The sequence below is a fragment of the Budorcas taxicolor genome, chromosome 10 (assembly GCF_023091745.1).
Source record: "Budorcas taxicolor isolate Tak-1 chromosome 10, Takin1.1, whole genome shotgun sequence".
Lineage (NCBI taxonomy): Eukaryota > Metazoa > Chordata > Mammalia > Artiodactyla > Bovidae > Budorcas > Budorcas taxicolor.
The window spans coordinates 26,782,500-26,802,247 of NC_068919.1; the positions used below are offsets into that span (position 1 = coordinate 26,782,500).

The 19,748-nt window shown below is 53.4% G+C and overlaps 2 protein-coding genes across 2 annotated transcripts; one reads left to right on the forward strand and one right to left on the reverse strand.

The window, feature by feature from the left end:
• Positions 1-562: 562 nt before the first annotated feature.
• LPCAT4 (lysophosphatidylcholine acyltransferase 4) lies at positions 563-7,644 on the forward strand. The gene is made up of 14 exons (XM_052646814.1): positions 563-716; positions 1,969-2,111; positions 2,446-2,666; positions 2,938-3,050; positions 3,180-3,240; positions 3,526-3,584; positions 3,781-3,815; positions 4,328-4,382; positions 4,511-4,593; positions 4,870-4,995; positions 5,351-5,483; positions 6,631-6,729; positions 7,011-7,176; positions 7,384-7,644. Exons 1-14 carry the CDS (start codon positions 603-605, stop codon positions 7,536-7,538), a joined length of 1,563 nt encoding a protein of 520 aa, XP_052502774.1. The 5' UTR covers positions 563-602; the 3' UTR covers positions 7,539-7,644.
• A 1,144-nt stretch (positions 7,645-8,788) lies between these two features.
• Positions 8,789-18,852, reverse strand: NUTM1 (NUT midline carcinoma family member 1). The gene is made up of 7 exons (XM_052647010.1): positions 18,768-18,852; positions 16,439-17,147; positions 13,501-13,629; positions 12,243-12,382; positions 11,472-11,755; positions 11,117-11,233; positions 8,789-10,777 (listed from the first exon to the last, which is right to left on the reverse strand). The coding sequence occupies exons 1-7, from the start codon at positions 18,781-18,783 to the stop codon at positions 8,789-8,791; spliced, it is 3,384 nt and encodes a 1,127-aa protein (XP_052502970.1). The 5' UTR covers positions 18,784-18,852.
• Positions 18,853-19,748: the final 896 nt, after the last annotated feature.

Consider the following 19,748-nt stretch of genomic DNA (forward strand, 5'->3'; position numbering starts at 1 on the left):
GGAAAGGTGGTCGGCCTCCGAGAGATGGATGGGGCTCGGGAGTCCACCGGGACAGCTCGGGCCAGCGTCGCCCGGGAGCTGCGGGCCTCCGCGCACTGAGCGCCCACCGTTCGTTGCTCATCCGCCGGAGGGCCCCACCCTGTCTGCGCTTGCAGGGTGACCTCCACGCCCGGGCGGGGTCGTAGGGCGTTCTCCGCTTCGCTCGCTCCCCGCGGCCCTAAACCCGCTCCGAGCCGGAGGCCTGCGGGGAGGCGGAGGCCGAGTCTTCCCAGAGGAAGTCCCAGAGGGCCAGCCCAGGGGACAACCTGCAGGCGGACATTGCGCTCCCGCAACCCGCAGCCTCGTAACAATGGCCCGAGGGGCTGCGGCCGCGGCTGCGGTCGCGGAGGAGCAGCAGCACCCGGGCGCTGGAAGCCCCGCCCCTCGGCCGGCTCCCTGACAACGCGGGCCCGGCCGCGCCGCCTGCTCCCCGCCCCTCGGCGCCCCGCACCAGGCGGGGCCGCGGCCAGAGCGCCACCGCCGCTGCAGGCGCAGCCGCTGCTCTGCAAAGAGGGGCCCGGGGCCGGGCCGGGGCGCCCGCCCTCCCACCTTCTCCCGCCGCTATGAGCCAGGGACGTCCGGGGGACTGGGCCCCCCTCGACCCTACCCCCGGACCCCCAGCGCCCCCCAACCCTTTCGTGCACGAGTTACATCTCTCCCGCCTCCAGAGGGTTAAGGTAAGGTGCGGGCGGGGGGCGCCCGGAGGACTCGCGCGGATAGAAAAAGGAGGCCTTTAGAGCCTTGACGCAGATGGGGATGGAGATCCAGGAAGGAGGTTGGTGAGAGGCTAGCCGGGCGGGGAGTCCGGGGTTCGCACGTGGGGGGCGGCGGGGGTGGTCAAGGAGTCCTGGAGAGGACGCGGGCTTGGGCGATAGGCAGGCTGAAGGTGTGTGAGAATTGACTAGGTGAGCCTGGAGGACTGCAGGGGACCCAGCGGTGGGCGAGGTGGAGAACCCTGGCGACTGCGGATTACATCCTGCGGATGCAGATGGGCTAGGATGGAGTTGGAGGCTACGAAGAGCGGGGGTGGGGGCAGAGGCGTGCTGAGTGCTTTTCCGAGGCTCTGACATGGCAGAGCTTGCTGGGCCCGGAGCCTGCACCCCCTGCGCCCTTTCAGCAACCCCACTTTGCACTACCCTCTCCTCCACGCGCATTGCAGCACCTCCTGGTGGGGGCGGGGAGGGAAGTAAAGAAGGGGGTGGCTACAGGAAGTGGAGGGCCGCAAGGGCCTGGGGGAGCTGCGGAATGGTGTGAGAAGGGAGTGTCCAAGGTTTCTTTTGCCTTCATCTCCCCTGAGGTCGGCTCCTGGAGCTCGGTTTGTTTACCTGCACTTTCCCCAGGGCAGCCCCTGAAGTCACCCTGGCAACCCCTGCCGTGTGGAGTAAGGCCGAACTCTTTTTCTCCCCCAAGTTCCTAGAACTGGGGGCGTGCTGCTGGGCAGAACTAGAGACTGGCCTGGGTCTGAAAAGTGGACCTCTCTGTTTTCTGGCCTCTACCTCCCAGGCCCACAATGAAAAGGCCCACTATGCACCTGGTTTCTGCTGGACGTGGGATCTATTTATGGAAGAGGGTGGGGGGAGGAGGAACTCTCTCTAGCCTCCTCTACACCAAACACAGTGCTGGGCGCTTTCACACTGGTTATCCTTGAATCCTCTTAACAGCCTTTTAATTTTGTAGGTGTGGTGGGGACCAACTGAAAGACACGAAAGTGAGGCCACTGATCTATTAATCGTTTATCCTCTTTCCCTTATTGGTATCTTCATCCCACCTTGCGTTCCAACCCCATCTCCTGTTCCCACACTACTTATCTGCTGATCCACAGGGGTGGGGTTGATGGCCTTCTGCTCCTGGGTCCATCCTTGTTGGGGAGGGAAGCCTGTAAGGAGCATCTCACAGCCCTGAAGTAGCCTTTTCTCCCACCCTCTGCAGTTCTGCCTCCTGGGGGCACTGCTGGCCCCCATCCGAGTGCTTCTGGCCTTTATCGTCCTCTTCCTCCTCTGGCCCTTTGCCTGGCTGCAAGTAGCTGGTCTTACTGAGGAGCAGCTTCAGGAGCCAATTACCGGATGGAGGAAGTAAGTGGGGGATCAGCCCCCAAAGACCCAATTTCTCCTTTCTCTTCCCTGCTGTCCATCTGCTCCCTCTTTGAAAAGAGGATGAGGGAGGGTTCTGAAATTCTCCTACCCAGGCTGGGTAGGTGAGGTGAGTCAGCCAAGCTCAAACCCTGGTACCCAAGACCTTAACTCTAAACGATGCACCCGGATATGTCCCAGACTAACCAGAGACTTTAGCCTCTTGGCCAGGTAACAGAGAGAAAAAGAAGGGCACCTGCTTTCCTGGGTGCCTGAGCTTGGGGCTGAGTGAAGGTCAGGATAGCTGCCTCCACTGATGCCCAGCTTTGCCCTGCAGGACTGTGTGCCATCATGGGGTGCTGGGCCTCAGCCGCCTGCTCTTTTTCCTGCTGGGTTTCCTCCGGATTCGCGTTCGGGGCCAGCGGGCCTCTCGCCTTCAAGCGCCTGTCCTGGTTGCCGCCCCTCACTCTACTTTTTTTGACCCCATTGTTCTGCTGCCCTGTGACCTGCCCAAGGTTGTGTCTCGAGCTGAGAACCTTTCCGTTCCCGTCATTGGAGGTGAGAGATTAAGAGGAGTGAAGGGGAGAGATGGCTACTCTGGGCAAAAAAGGACAGGAGTCAGAGACTCTGGAGAGAACTGGTCCCAGGTGGAGAAGGGAGAAGTTAGAAGCCATATCAACTGATACTGGCAAATGAAATGCAAATTAATACTATTTGTGAAGCAGCCTTTTAGATTCTGAGCTCTGTGCTTAGAAGGGAGCAGGGAGCTCTGGTGTTAGTGCCCCTGGGGAAGAACCAAGTGACCCCTTGTGTTCTGTCTTTACCCCAGCCCTTCTTCGCTTCAACCAAGCCATCCTGGTGTCCAGGCATGACCCCGCCTCCCGGCGCAGAGTGGTGGAAGAGGTCCGAAGGCGGGCTACCTCCGGAGGCAAGTGGCCTCAGGTGGGTCCAAGGTCGGAGGACCTCCTCCTATTTTATGTGCTCCTGAAGACGCTTCTCTTGCCTCTTCTCCCCTTCCACCCACCTCATTCTGGTCCCTTGATCCGCCCCTCCCTCCCCCCCCACCACCAGGTACTGTTCTTTCCTGAGGGCACCTGTTCCAACAAGAAGGCTTTGCTGAAATTCAAACCAGGTGAATAAAGCAGCAGTAGATGGGAGGGCTGTAGGAAAGGAGGCCCCATATATGGAGAGGGAGTTTGGAATAACCCAAGAAAAGTGGTGGGGTGGGGGAGGGAGGGAGATAGAGAACCTCCTAGCTGATGCTGGAAAGTCTCCAGGAGGCAGAGGAAATTATAAATGAAATGGAGCCCAGCCAGATTTCCTTGTGGAGCTGATCCAGACCCCTGTACTCCATGCCCTCCAGCTGCCTCCATGCACTAACCTCTGCCTTGGGGGTGGGGGTGGAAATGGGATTTAGGAGCCTTCATCGCGGGGGTGCCCGTGCAGCCTGTCCTCATCCGCTACCCCAACAGTCTGGTAAGTCGTCAGCTGGGGGAGGGAGGGCACAAGTCCACCCTGAATGGGAGTAAGTGAAAACTGCTCGTGGTGCCACAACAAGATATGTGTGTGGAGGTGGGGCTTGATCGGGGTGCAGGCCTCTGCTCAGAGAGGATTAGTCAGTTCAGGGAAGAAAAGTAATGCCTTTCTCCTCTCACCTCTGCTTCTCCCACAGGACACTACCAGCTGGGCTTGGAGGGGCCCTGGAGTGTGAGTAGTGGTATTCCTGGGGGTGAGGGTGGGGAGTGGGGACCGTCTTCTACCCTCCAGACAAAGTGAATCACTCTTGTTCATCCCTGGAACTGAGAGAACCCTAGAGAAGGGAATGCCATATCCCTTTGTTTTGTCCTGATCTCCTGAGATATTATCAGAAAGTGCCCTCAGCTATCCCTGCTAATCATTCCTGCTGTGCTTATGGTGCCTTTTGACCCACTTTGCAGCCTTTTCTACCTCGGTTATCCACAGCACCAGGCTTGCTCCTTCTCGTGGTTCCTCAAACCCCTCACCTATACTTCTTTCTCTGGCAGGGCCCTGCAGCACTCTCTTATCCCACCTACCACCTTTCTGGCCCTTCTATCTCCCAGCTACATACTCATCCAGCTGACTCTACAGCTAGTAGCTGATTTTTATATCAGTGGGCAGAACTTTGCCACTCCCATCCTTGGGCTGGGGGATGCCCGTAGTTAGAGATTGGTGAGCATCTGAGGTCTCTTTTCTCTTAGACTCAAAGTCCTCTGGCTCACAGCCTCTCAGCCCTGCAGCATCGTGGATGTGGAGGTATGACTCCCAGGGGTGGGGTAGGAGAGCAGCCATCGGCTGAGCTGGGGATCTTCAGGGAAAGAGGGTGGGAGTGGTCACCCCTAACTTGGAAGTCCTGATGAGAAGCCTGTGTATGTGTGTTTCAGTTCCTACCTGTATACCGCCCCAGCCCGGAGGAGAGCAGGGACCCCACCCTCTATGCCAACAATGTCCAGAGGGTTATGGCACAGTGAGTGTCCCATGGGGTGTTTCCCAAAAGCAGATACACAGGGCAGAGGAACCACAGGAAGGGGAGGAGAGCTGAGTGAGGTTTTGAGGCAAAACTGTAGCGGGGGAGGCAGTCGGTCAGGAGGAAGGGCTATTGATAGCTGATGTGTGAGGGATGGGAGAGTGAAAGGGGCCTGATCTCCTCTCCCTGGTCAGCAGGCCAGAATCAGCAACGAGCCCTCAGACGACCGTGCCCTCTAACTCAGTCCCCCTGCATTCCACCCTCTTCATCCTGTAGGGCCCTAGGCATTCCAGCCACCGAGTGCGAGTTTGTAGAGAGCTTGCCTGTGATTGTGGTGGGCCGGCTGAAGGTGGCCTTGGAGCCACAGCTCTGGGAACTGGGCAAAGTGCTTCGGAAGGCTGGGTAAGTGACCTTGGAGATGAGGGTATGGGTAAGAGGAAAGGAGAAGAGAAAAGGGAGAATGGGTAGGAGGAAGAAAAGTCCTTAGAAAGAAAAAAAAAAAAAAAGTAGGAAGATGAGAATTTTTTTGAAAGATAATGGAGTAAAAGGAAGGAGGAAAAAAAGATACATAATAACCCCAATGACAAAGGTAGGAATGGCTTTCCAGGTACTATGATGAGTCAGAGTACCTCTTGGAAAAACACCAGATGTACCTGTGCTGGGAGGATTCTTGGGGCTGGGGCCAAGGTGCTGGTGGGTGGTGTTTCCAGAAGAAAACTGAGTCAGTGCTGCACCTTCGACGACAATTCCCTTGTAGGCTGTCCCCTGGCTGTGTAGACGCTGGGACAGAGCCAGGCCGGAGTCGAAGGATCAGTCAGGAAGAGTTTGCCAAGCAGCTACAGCTCTCTGACTCCCAGACGGTGGCTGGTGCCTTTAGCTACTTCCAGCAGGTAAAGAGACTGGGATGCTCAAGATTTTAAGGACAGTATCCCAGGGGCTGTGTGGATGGCCAATCTGGAGTGTAGGCTGGATGCTGTAATAGCTGTTGGTAGACAGACATCTTCTGAGGTCCCCTGGGAGATTCATTTTTTTTATACATTAAGAAGCAGTGTTTTAGTCATTGTGGGAAAGAATGATGGAAAAATAATGGTCGGTGAGATCCATAAATTTCTGAGGCATACTGGAGATGGGGATCACATGACCTTGTGAGCACTGGGTGGGGAAGGTGACATGGAGGAGACAACACTGGACAGGTTAGACAGTTGAGAGTTTAAGACCCAGAAGTATCTGTAATACTTGGGCAGATTTTTTTTAAATGTCTCAGAGCTTCTCTGGAGGATTCCTGAACTTTCTCAAGAATTTTGATGAGCCATATATTTCCTGGGACTTAGCCAGGTTGTCCTGTTGAATTATAATAGCCTCAGATGATTCGTAATGTTTATGAACAACTCCCAGTGGTCCTAAGGAGTTCTTTTTGATCTAAGATGCAGACCATACTTCTCAACATCCTCTGAAGGGATAGAGAGTGACCCAGATGTGCTGATTCCTTAGACTGGGGCAGACTGTCCCTGAAAGGAGCTTCCCATCATAACCTGTAGCCGAGCAGAGCCAAAACCCAGGTGCCCTGGTCCCTCATAGACATAGCACAGCCGGCATCCTCAGGTTTGCTTTTTTTTTCCTTGGTAAGACATTTTGCCAGGGGCCCCCTTTTATTAGTTAGCTGGACCAGTTCTCCCACACAGGCCGAGTCAGAAGAGAACCAGTTTTTCCAGCTTGGGGTCCGAAATGCCCTGATTGTCTATCAGAAATGATGGTAACTTAAACATACCTGAGGGATTCCATCATTCCTAGGAGATCCCTTTATAGGAGAGCTTTGTCACCCAGGTGACTTGAAAAGGTATAGTATGAGCGAATCCATGCCCCGAGAGAACTGTCAGGGAACCTGGAGAGTTTAGGGCCCACAGTTCTGAGGCAAGCAGACCCAGGACAGGGGTCACCTCCATGCCTGCTGAGAAGAGTGGGGAGCCGAGATCCAGAGCAGGAGGGTGGGTATGGGGTTGGTCCCTACATTGCCTTGGTTTCTCTCCCACCCTCCAGGATGCCGATGGTTTGGTGGACTTCCGAGACGTGGCCCTGGCATTGGCAGCTCTGAGTGGGGGCAGGAGCCTGGAGGAGCTGACTCGCCTGGCCTTTGAGGTATCAGGACATTGTGGGGGTCAGCCCCGAAGTGCCTATGCTCACCCCACCCACGGTGAGCTGTTCCCAGGAGCTTCTGGCTAGTAGGTGCTTGGTGGCCACCCCAGTGCCAAACTGTCTGAACCGCAGAGCCCCAGCATCTCTGCTGAGGCTTTACTGGGAACAGGTAGATGGAAGCAGCTGTGACCATTATAATTGCAAAAAAAGGAGGAGCCCGTCAGACAGACATGCAGGGTGATGTCCCAAGGAAAGAGCTTGACCTGCCTCCCTTTTCCTCCCAGCTCTTTGCCGAGGAGCCAAAGGAGCAGGCCAAGGGGCCCGGCCGCCTGCTGTACAAAGACGGTTTCAGCACCATCTTGCACCTGCTGCTCGGCTCACCGCGCCCCGCTGCCAGGACTCTGCATGCCGAGCTATGCCAGGCAGGGGCCCACCAGGGTCTCTCCCTCTGTGAGTCATCCCCTGCAGGCCCCGTGCAGGCAGTCGGGGTGTCAGCAGCACAGGGCTGGGGGCCGGCTTGGGGGGATCAGGACATCCTCAGGGTGAGGCTGGGAGAATACTGTCAGGGAGGTAGGAGACAGTACTTTGGCTTTGAGACAGTGAGGAGGGCCAGGGATCTCTTCCCTCTCCTCCTCAGGTCTTTCCTTTCCCCTCCAGGTGAGTTCCAGGACTTCTCCCTCCACCACCCGCTCCACGGGAAGCTCTTCAGCACCTACCTGCGCCCCTCCCAGACACCACCCGCCTCCTCCCCAGGCAGCACCACCGCTCTGGCCAATGGGACTGTGCAAACCCCCAAGCAGAAGGGCGACTGAGCACCTCGACCCCACCGCCCCGCCAGCTCGCACCCGCTCAGACTCAGGGCAGCGCCAGGGGCCACCCCCGGGCCTCAAGCCCACCTCTGTCCTGCTTGACTTTTCATTATTGTCGTTGATTTTTTTAAGTTGGTTTTCATTTTTCGTTAGTTTGGTTTTATTTTGTAAGAAACTATTTTATATATAAATATATATCTATATCTATTAAAAAACAAAAAAGCTCAGTCACATTGATGGTATCATAAGCTGGGGAGGAAAGGACGAATGGTTGCAGGCCACCCTGGGAAGACCCCCGAAGGTTCCCAAGGCCAGATCTCTTGGACACAGCTGATTAGTCCTCACTTGCCAGTGGATGGATCATGCGGATCTGGTATCTTCCATCTTGTTGCCACAGCCTGTAACAGGCCTCCTCCTGCACCTCTTTTCAGCCTGTTCCCTCTTGTTCTGTCCTTATTAAAGAATAGCTGACCACCACTTTATATTTAATAATCATACTAAGGCTGATGCCCCCATGGTCGGGGCAGAGAGCTGTGTCAGGACCCAGCCGTTCTACTGCAGCTCAGACCTGCCAGTCCAGAGTTTCTGCCATACTATGAATTGGGGACATACAAGTCCCTTCTGTCCAGCTTCTTTTCAAGGAACAAGAATAGCCCCCACCTATAGAAGGTGGTATCTCTAGGCACCATTTTGGAAATAGGTTAAGGAAATAGAGCTCTATCCCAGAAATCTGACAGGTTAAAAAGAAGCAGTTTTCCATCTAGGGACTTTTAAGGGAGACAGATCATGGCAGGATGTCCAGAGAAGCCCTCCCAACACCACGTCCAGGCTTCTGATGGAGGAATAAAGTAATCACAGGACCCTCAGCACCAGGTTCATCAGGATACCTCAGTAAGGTTGGAGGCTAGAATGCCATCTGGATCCATTAAATCCGAGGCCGCCCCCACCGCCTTTCTCCTTTTTAGCATCTCACCCCATCTAGCAGCAAAGAAGTTAAGGGCACGTGGAGAACATTTTCCAACAACAAAATCTTTATTTTTTTTTCTCATACAACTTCCAAAGGTACTTCCCCCGACCTCTCACCCAGGGGACCACTTCCAACCAAGCCAGCGTGACACCCCTCTGCCCCAGGCGCAGAACAACAAAACAACAGGGTTGAGAGCAAGTGTTCACAGGCTGCCAGGGAGAGTCTACTCCCTGGGGGCCCCCACCCACAGGGATTGGCAGGTGGGACAGGATGGCCTGGCTGCCCCCTACTGGCTGCGACGCCGTTTCTTCCTCCTGCTCTTGGAGAAACCATCACGCTTTCTTTTACGAGGCTGTGAGGTGCGAATCACTCCCAGAGCCACTGGTTTCTCCCCAGGCGCCCCAGGTTCATCTCCCCGCAAAGGCCTCTCTTCAACAGGGACTGGTCCTCCAACTAGGGCTCGCTTCCCAGACTCGGCAGCAGGAAGCTGGCCGAAGCCTATTGGCTTAGGAGCAAGGGAGTGGGATGCTCTCTGGGTCCCCTGAGGACGCCCTGAGGCAAGCAAGCCTGAAGCAGGGCGAGAAGGCGAGAGGCTAAGTTTAGAGGCTAAGAGGTAGGCAAAGTTGGAGAGCTCCTTGTCTTCCTCCTCCCCTTCCTCCTCAGCTTTGGCCCCATCTGCTGAACTGCATGCTTCAATAACAGGAGAGGTTTCTCTCGCAACTAAGGCATCCCTGGTTCCCCAGCTGGGGGAAGTGCTTCTAAGGCCCTGGTGAGGAGGTACTGATTTGGGGTTCCCATGGCCAGAAGATTGTTGATCCCCTTGTAAGGGAGCAAGTTCTTTAGGCTCAGATAAATCAGTATGCTCCCTGCCTTCTCCTTGGGGGTCATAAGAATTAAAATTTAGGGGGCAAATATCCTCGCTGACCCCCAGCTGGAGGCCACAGGCATCCCTAACATCTAGTTTGTCAACATATGTGGTTTCCAACAGAGGAGAAACGGAACTGCCACTGCTCCCTGCTTCTGGGCTGGCCTCAGGAAAGGAGGTGTCCTGGGTCCCCAGGATAAGGATACTGCCTTGACTTGCAGGCAGGAGTGTTTCTTTAGAAGACCCCAGTGTAGAGGCCCCAATTCTGCTCTCTAGCAAAGGGGGGCAATCTTCAGGCCACAGATCACGCTGACCCTGCAGAGTCCCAGGGCTCTGTGCCGTATCCTTTCTAGGCCTCAAGGCCGGGCTACTGGCCGTCTGAGGTTCCATCAGGCCACGATAGTTTCTCTCTTCTAGGGCAGCTGTGGCGTCTGTGTCTCCACAGGGAACTGCACTGCTTCCCACGTCCCCAGGTGCCAGGGCTTCTCTGGGGCCCAGGGAAATTCTGCTTTTAGAGCCCAATGCTTGGCTGCCCCCCTGAAGCTCAGTTACACACTGCCCCTCATGGAGGTTCTCTACGACCTCCTCCATCTGTAAGGGCAACTCCAAGTCGACAGCATCCGTCTCACTGCTCAGCCACAGCCTCGGGCTGAGAGAAGCCCCGGCCTCATCCCTATTCCCAGCTGGTCTAGGTGAAGGGTTCTGATCATAACTCTGAACTGGGGGGAGACCACTCTCATCTCCCCACGCGGCCTCTGAAGAGCCTTTCTGGGACAATACTGATGGCTCCATGCTCTGAGGACCCACTCCAAGACCCTCTACCTCTTGTCCTGGGGGCAGCCCCAGAGTCTGCTTTTCTAACCCCTGTCCTTGCAGAGGAGCCAGCCCAGCAAGTCCAACATCCAAAGTGGGAACGAGCTCTAGCTGGGGGCCTTCCTGCCAGCGAAGGGTCTCAGAAGTCCTGTCAGTGCCCAGGGAGCGCCCAGGGGACCCAGCACCTCCCAGGAGGTCATCCTGCAGTGGGGATATCTGGTTTGCAACCTCCCCAGACCCTCTTCTCTCTATATGCAGGGGCCCTTGAGTTCCCTGTGGAGCTGCAAGTTCTAGCTGCAGGCCCCAGCCACTGGGGGTTGGCAGGGTGTTCCCATCCCTGCCCATCACCCTCAGGCCACGTAGGGCCCGCTCCTGCCCACCAGACACTTCTCTTGCCCACTCTCCGAGAGAAGCAGCCTTTCCAAGGAGGAGGGAGCCCCCAGCCCCCCGAGGCCCAGGTGAGGGCCGAAGCCGCCCACCCCCATCTTCATCCTCATCAGAAATAGAAGGACTTGAATCTGACTGGGCTCCACTGCAACTTTGAGGTGCCTCGGCCTCCTCCTCCTCTTCCAAGGCCAGGAGTCGCTTCTGGACCAGCTGGAAGGAGAATGGACAAATACTGGTCTATACGTGGTTGTGAGAAGGGGTGGCAGGCCGGGTGGGAGGAGATGGTATTTAGGCAGGACCCGGGGATACAAGCAAGTGGCTTAAGTGATGGTATCAAAGCCAGGTGCCCCGCTCTTTTTCTCCACCTTACTGGGTCTTAATGCTCTGAGCCCTAAACTCCCCTTTTCCGTGGTCCTCGTCTGTTGTTCTACACCCAAAGCTGGAAGCTCAAGCTGTCCCTCTCCAGAAGCCGCATCATCCAAGACAGTGTAAGGCTAGACGAAGCCACGTACGTTTTTCATTCTGATATTCTCTACCTACCAGGTTTACCTGGGCAAGACTGAGTCCTTCTTCTTGTTCCAGCTCTTCAATTAAGGCCAAGGGATCCCTCTGTTGTTCTGGGGACAGCAGATCTGCCAAAAACTGAGGGTGAATGACAGCTTCCACCTGGGGAACAGAGATGAAAGTGATGGGAGTCACAGAGAGGAGGTAGCGTGAACCAAGAGGCAGTCACGCACCTCCCTACTCACCACCCTCTACCTGGGTGGTTGGAAACCACCAGCTACACACTTGCCCCAGCACCGAAGAGAGTCTAGTTCCCAAAGGCCTCGGGCAAAACCATAGATCTTCCCTGGAGCTCCCACCCCAGGGTCTGCTAGAAACCACACCCCCTGGGCTAGCCCACCTTGGAGACAAAGACCTGCTGAGAACACAGCTCATCGATATAGCTCAGAAGACCAGCATCTGGATAGATCCCTTCCTCTTGCTGCTGTCCTTGCTCTTCCTGTCTCCCATCTGACTCCTCAGTGGCCGAGTGGCTCCCCACCAGCCCTTCCATGATGTCGGCATACTCTTTCACCGCTTCTGACGGGATCTCCTTGGGGGCCTCAGGGGCTGGAGGCCTCTGGGTTTTGCGCTGCCGCCGGCGGGGAGCCCGTGCTTTGGAGGCCGCCTTCTTGGGAATGTACACTGAGGGGCGAGGCGGGAAGCAGAAATGGGAAGCAGAAACGGGAAGCAGTGCTGAGCCCTCGGCTCCTGCCTCCCACCCTCTCCCACCCCTGCTCCCCGCTTGTAAGGGCAGTGACCTGGGTACACAGATGGTTCCAGACTGGATTTGGCCGACCTAACAACAGTACCAGCTAGGGGAGAATACTTAGGAGCTAGAGGGTCTGAGAATCTGGAGGAGGATTCTCAGAACTCCTGAAATTCCAAAAAGCCCCCTGGTCCAGCCCTCATTTGTTAGGCAGATGAGGCATCATGTGCCTCAATTACAGTCTCAGTGAGAGAGCCGTTGGTTAACTTGGCCAAGATCAACATCTAGTTTGGGACAAAGGGAACTTATGCCTGTCCTGTTTGGAACATCACATGCCACTCCCTGGATGGAAGTGACTGGTTTCTGTGTGACTCCCTCTGAGCTCCTGGCCCACAGGCTCCTGTTGGCATTGGGTGGCCTTACCTGGCTGCGGGCAAACCTCAGGGACAGGTGGTCCCGGAGGATCAAGTTTCAGAGGGGCTGCAGGAGGCAGGCTCTGGGGCCCACTCATCAGTTGTGTGTTCTGAATCTGCATCTCCTCCTCGGCCTCAAACTCCATGAACCTGCAAGGGGGGGCAGAAGGCCCAGGCAGTGCTGAGAAGACCATGATTCATTAAAAACCCAGGGCATCTGCTCACAGACGGCTGAATGAATAACATTTCTGGAAAACCCTCACCAGGTCACCACATAGCCCCTCTCCCTGCAGTTGTCACTTAGAAAGCTTATTAAGAAAATAATCTTAATAAAAAGAAAAGAATCTAGAGCTTGTAAGCTTTACAGGACAGAATCATGGCTTTTTCATACCCTATCCCACTCAACGTCGAGGGTATACAGATTAATAAAACCTTGTTGAGTTCAGTCAGGCCCGTGCCGCACCTAGCAAGATCCCTCCTCAAGGCCTCATCTGCCCATGCCTACAACCATAAAGCATGGCTGCATTCCTGAAGCAGAGCCAGAGTTGCAATTCAAGGAAGTTCCCACTAGGAGGCAGTGCTGTGACCCAGAAGGCCTGAGGCTGGGACTCGGGTCCCAGAAGGGTCAATCTAGGAAGTCTAGGTCCAGAAGATTCCAGGGAGAAAGTGATAGCCAAGCTTGGAGGATAGGGTTCATTTTCCTGAGTTACTTTTTTAACTAAGGAGATTATCATGGAGGAATGGGGGATATGAGCCAGAAGACCACCCTGGACATCCATCTAGGACCTTCCCCAGACAAACCTCCTTAAGAAAAAGCCCTCCCCTGAGGCAATGGGCTAAACAATTCCTGTGCCACTGTTTCCACAGGAGTGGTGACCCCAGGGTGCTATCTGGTCAGTGAGGTAGAAAGAACATGCCTAGTAGGGCATAAACCTCTCATCACTAGGTTCCCTTCAGTATAGGGTTTTTACACCAATTGGGATCCAATCCCATCCTAAGAGCTTCAGTATCAAAGCCCCTACATAACTCAAGATCTGGAGAAGGGAAAGCTTCCAAGAGGAGATAGGACAGAAAAGTCCCAAGAGTCAAGATGGTGGGAGAAGCAGCAAGGATCCAGGAGACCCTCTGCTAGTCTATACCCTTCCTCCAGCATCCCTTACAGGAACCACCCACAGCCCAGACCCAAGCCTCTCTTACCTGCCCTCAGAGTACCACCACCACCACCACCACCCCCGCCCCCAGGGAGGATGAGGGTTGCCGGGACTCACTTTTCTGCCATCTCATAAAAGATCATCCGGTCGAAGTTGCTAGTACGCTCCCACTCCTGCACAGCCCTGGGCAGTCCCTCCTCCAGGGTCATCGTGGGCTTCAGCCGGGCCAGGGAACGAAGCACTGGGCTAAAACCCCCATTGGGTCAGTCACAGTCTACAAGTGTACCCGCCACCCACCTGCCCTGACCCCCACCTCAGTGCCCACCCCCTGCCCCTCATCAGATCAGGCATCTCCAGGTCCCTGTCACATCCCACTGAGGATTAGACTCCAGACCCCCAACCTCCAGCCAGTCATTTACCACACTGGTCTTTCTTCCCACTGAAATTTACAATCCTCACAGAAAATCAGACAGTTCTCCCCATCTTTTAAAATCAACTACCTTGAATTCTCACAGTACTATCTTCAACCAAACACAAGGAAGAAAGCATTCAGGTTATTCATTGTAAAGTAAGCTGAACCCTGCCCAAAGGCTCTTACATTTCCAAAAAAAAACCGCGCTCACAAACCCAAATGAATCTAATTAAAGTCTGTGGGGTGATTTTACTTGTTGCTTTTTAAGCGTTTTTTTTTGCCTCCAGGATACCCCTCACAATCGAATATCAATACTCTTTGAGCTCTCTGTGATTTATTTTTGCCTTTCTAACTTTCTGTGAATCCTCAATCATTATTGTGCCTAGAATCACCTGGGGAAGCTTGTTTTAAACATGGATCCCAGTGCCCCCAGAATCACCGGACTGAGCATTTTACCAGCCTCCCGGGTGACTGTGGCAGAGCGTCTGGTCCGGGGCCCCTGCCCAGAGCCCATGAACATAGGGAACAGAAACAGGTCAGGAGTGAGAAATTCAGATTCCCAGACTCTAAGACACCCAGAGCTGTCTGGAGAAAGCAGAGAGTGATCTACACCAAGGACTTTGAGGGAGCCTTTTGAATAATTCACTCCAGAGTCAGGAAGGAAAGGGAGATTCCCTTAGGGGTTCAGCCACTGGAGGAACATGATGTCCTTTTTTTTTTTTCAAGTCCAGTAAGAGATGTGTGTGTTAAGTCATTTCAGTCATGTCCAACTCTTTGCAACCCCACAGACTGTAGCCTACCATGCTCCTCTGTCCATGGGATTCTCCAGGCAATAATACTGGGATGGATTGCCATTCCCTTCTCCAGAGGATCTTCCCAACCCAGGGACTGAACCCTTGTTTCTTAGATCTCCTGCATTAGCAGGTGGGTTCTTTACCATTAGTGCCACCTGAGAAGCCCAACGGTTAAGTGCGGGAGGTGGCATATTGTTATATGATGGTTTACACAAAATGCTGAGGGCGCAGTGCAGTTGAGGAAGGCAGAGTTCTTAGTGGGAAGAAGAGAAAATTCCCCAAATGGTCAATGACTTTGCTTTATAAACATTAATAGCCGGTGACCCTGGGCTCCCAGGCCAAGCATCCACTCGCACAGACATTCTGGCCTTTTGTGAGTTCTTTTTCTCTTCTAGATTGCCTTTTTATAATAACAATAACAACAACAATAGCAGCTGCCATTTGATGAGGCATTCTCTGTGCTAGGCACTCCGCTAAGCATTTCACATACAGTAACTCATTTCATCTCAGCAACTCTCTGAGGTCAGTAACCATCCCCTTTCTAGATGTGAAAGCGGAGAGTAAAGAAACTAGTGCCAGGACCCAGGATGGCACACCTAGTAAGTGGTGGGGCCCAGCACTTGACCAGTAAGTGAGCTCTAGACCAAGTATTAGTCTTTCAGTCATGTGTGACTTTCTGACCCCACAGACTGCAGCCTGCCAGGCTCCTCTGTCCATGGAATTCTCTAGGCAATACTGGAGTGGATTGCCATTTCTTCCTGCAGGGGATCTTCCCAACCCACGGATTGAACCCAGGTCTCCTGCACTGGAGGTGGATTCTTTACCATCTGAGCCACCAGGGGAACCCAAGTGAGCTCTGCCACTTCCCTTGACTTGACTTCTATTTCAACTTGACTTCTAATAAAACAGGGAGCTGTATGTGGAATTGCCTGGTAGTCCAGTGGCTAGGACTTGGCCCTTTCATTGCTGTAGGCCCTGGTTCAATCCCTAGATGGGCATCTAAGATTCACACAAGCTGCTAGGCATGGCCCCAAACCCTGAAACAAAACAAAACAGGAGAGTAAATAGGGTGGCACATGAGCTCCGTGGCCTGGCACCACACCGTCCTCCCCTCCCAGTGCACCTCATCCGAGTCGGTTTGGACAGTTCAACTCCATGTCAAAAGATAATTAAGGGCTTCCCTGGTAGCTCAGTGGTAAAGAATCTGCCTGCCAATGCAGGAGACACGGTTCAATCCCTGATCTGGGAAGATCCCACATGCCTCAAGTCAACTAAGCCCTGATCGCCACAACTATTGAGCTGTGCTCTAGAGCCCAGGAGCCGCAAATAATGAGGCTGGCCCACTCTAGAGACCGTGCTCTGCAGCAGGAAAAGCCACAGCAGTGAGAGGCCTAAGCACCAGAGCTGGAGAGTGGCCCCAGCTACAGCTAGAGGACAGCTCTCGCAGCAATGAGGACCCAGCACGGGCCAAAATAAATAATAATTTAAAAAAAGAAAAAAAGCTAGTAAAATAGCACAAGAAGGCCCTGGCACTCCTTATTAGAGACCTGGGTTCCAATTACTGCTCTGAGCATTAGCCTTCTCATCCATAAATGAGGATGACCAGAAAAATGCCTGCTGGAATGTGAAGGATTGTGAAGATCACTTCAAAGAAGACACCTGAGACTTATTATCCTCTGGCACATGGGTAAAGAGGTTGGTTGCATTGTTATTTTAATTCTCATAGCATCTTCATCACCCTCACGACCTGCACTCAAGTATCCCTAAATAGCCTAACCACTTTGTCCTTCCCCAAACCCTCCTCATTTAAAAGCCTCTAGGATAATGAATCTTTGGTCTCCCCACTTACATAAGAAAGCAGGAAAGGGCCTCTGCATCAGGACTCTGGGATAAGTGCCTTCGTGCCAAGGCTTTGTAGCGCTGCCAGCGCCGGAAGTTCTCATAAACACCCTTGGAGGTATAGAAGAGGTCACCCAGTGAGGGCTTGGGTCGGGTGGCTGTAGGACCTCCTTCCCCGGTTGTCCCTTGTGGCCCTGGCCAAGCCTTTTCTGGGGGTACGATGGGGGCCAATTGGGCAGCTGGTGGTGGAGCCTGAGCAGGAAGGCACGGGACACCCTCCTGGTTCAGCCCAGCAGCCTTAGTGGGCAGAAGGGTCTTCACATTAGAGGCTGTCAGGAGCCCGGGGGCAGGACTCTCAGGACCCCCACAGGGAGCGCCAGAGGCAATCCAACTGAGGGCGGTCTGAGTTAGGATAAAGTTCTGAGTCTGAGAGGGCTCAGCTGACCCTGCTTCTGTCTTGACTTTGACAATGACTTTGCCAGCTCCGGCTCCACTGGGGCCAGGGCCTCCATCCCCGGTCACCAACAACGAGCTGGGGAAAGCAGAGAGCACCAGAGGGTTGCCTGGAGAGAATGCTGCAGGCACAGGGGGCTGCGAGGGCGGCTCCCATGGTGGTGGGTCTGGTGGGCCAGGAGCAGATTGGGGGAAGGTAAGTGCAGTGAAAGGAGACAGGGCGGTGCCAGGATTCATGGCCATGTCCGATCCTGGCAATGGAGATGCTGTAGAGACAAAAAGAGGGGATACAGTAGCAGAAAAAGAGGCCAAGAGCTAGGTCATCTGAGTTCAACTCTAGTCCCTGAAGAAGCAGAGCGCTGATTCTCAGCGAGTGAGTGAGTGGGAATGCGTATATTTGCAAATGTCCCCCAAGTGTTTCTGATGTCCCTTACTCCCTGTTGAGAATGACTGCACTAGGGAAGTTGCAATGACCTTGGACCCACGAGCTCATACTCCATAACACATGCCACCCAGCATACAGGTACATTCCAAACACGTTCAAGCCACCTGGACCCTGCTCCCAGCTTCTCTGTGGTCCCTGCCACCACTCACAGAAGCACTCTTCCCAGGAGGGGATGTGTGGGTTAGAGGTTTTGTTCCCAGAAATTTTGTTACTTAGCAGCCAGGAATGACTAGAGGTAAGAGCCAGGAAATGGGTAAAGGGAGGGCGGTGTGGAGAGGGAGGCTTCCAGAGCTTTAAGTAGATGCTAGACATACTATAATGTTTATCTGTGATCCTTCTGCTTGAAACTCCTAATGCCAGAAATTTAGGGTCCACTTTTGAAAGGCACTGACCATGAAGTCTGAGACACAGTTCAGGGGCTATGTGGACTCTAGTCAAAGAGACCAAGGATAAATATATTAAAACGTGTACTTAATCAGGACATGTGTCTCGTAGGACTTTCAATAATAACAGATCATCTGCCTAATTTCAGGTTGCTCTCCTCCCCCTCTTAGATAGACTATTCTGCTGGCAAATTAACAACGTCCAGCTTCTGCTGCTTCCTGACCACTGAAGGAGACAGGGAATACGAGCAGACTCTTCACCTCAGGCACAGAGCAGAGGACCAGGAATGCTCCCTGAAGAACGGAACACAGTGAAATGGGTCTGAGGCCTGAGTTCCGCAAAAGGCAGAAAGTCAGAGCGTCTCAGGGAAGCCCCAGTCCTCATCTCTGCTAGAGTGACCCACCTCCCCTGACCCTGGGAAAGCAAGGAAAACTGCTCCCTACATGAAAAGAGAAGCCCTCGCTGGGGCTGGAAGGAGCCAGGAGGCTCTGAGCAGAGGCACTTACTGCACCTCCTCATCTAGCTTCCGGGAGGACAGTTCTCGACGGACTTGGCAACAGATGGCCCCACTGAACGGTTTTCCAGACAAGGCTTCCACTCCCTACACCCAGTAAAATTGAGAGCGGCCCTAGATCAGTTCTCTCAGGGCAAATTCTAGAGCAGCCTCCAATTGCCTAAAGAAAACACCAGAACTTGGGCCTTCCCCTGGAACCCCCCTGTGTCCCCCATTCCACACACATCCCTGCCCCTGCCACACAAACACATGTTGAAGGTCACCCTCTTCCAGAGAAGCAAGTTGCTAACTACCATCCCTTCTCTCTACTCAGCACTTTCCTCAGAGGTGCTCTGATCTGCCACCCAGGAGGCCCCCTTCCTTCCCCAACCCCTAGTATTAACAGCACCATCTCCTCCCCCAGTGTGATGCCTCTGGTGGTGTCTGGTGTTCTCACATCCCTCTAGGTCAGCCCTGAGAGCTCGTCCCCAGGTAAAGTGTCAAGTTTTGAATCGCTAAAGAGGGAGCTGGTGGCAGAGGACCCTCCCCTACCGGCAGACTCACCTCCATCTGAAGACATCGTCTCAGGTTTGGGCACTAACTGTGGCTGTCTGGAAGCCTCCAGAATGAGACAGGCAGGTTCAGGACCCAGAGAGTAACCTCCAGTCGAAACACAGGGATCCAAGGAAGGGAGGGTAAAGATCAGATCAAAACAGAACTAGAATCTAGAACTCAAGGCATCATTCTACAGTGGGGGGAAGGGAGGGGGAAATGGGGTGAAGTTAGGGAGATATTCCACAAAGGACTCTGGTATGTAGGCAGTAACCAGGAATGCCCTCCAAACCAGAGTATGGCGACACAATTGTGTATCTCTTCAAGACAACTTGCAAATTATTTCTCAGATTCCCAACCACGTAGTTTTACATCTTGGTTCCCTATACACTTCTTTACCAATATATCTAGTTTTGTGCCTTTCAATTCTACCCAGTTTTGTACCTGACTTCCTATTAACAGCAAACTGTGGCAAACTCTTGACAATTCAATGTTTGCTGTATTTTCTAAACCAAAATCAGAGCACATAGTCTATATATTTACGGATCAAGTGAACAGAATGTTTCAAATTAGGGTTGTCTCACAATATCAAGGGTGCTGATTTGCTGTATGTATATTATTTCCTTAGAAAGCTGTTTTGCAGTTCCCAAACAGACTATTACCATCACCTCTGCAGTCCACAAACAGCTCAGCCATACCCTGGGCTGAAAAGCTTCCCACTTAATCAAAAATTGCCACTCAGAGTAAAATTCCAAGACCCAAAAGTCTTTTTTGTTTGTTTGTTAAATTATTTTTGTGGTTTTAAATTTTGTTAAATAATTTTAATTTTTAAAATGGGTAGTACATCAGGACTGTTCAAAAATCAGACTATTTAAAATGGAGTACACGGCAAGTCCACCCCCCGTTCTACTCCTTCCGGAACCAAGTTGAGCTCTTTGTGCCAGAGGAAATCAGATTTATTCTGGATCCTCACTGAGATATTTTATACAACTA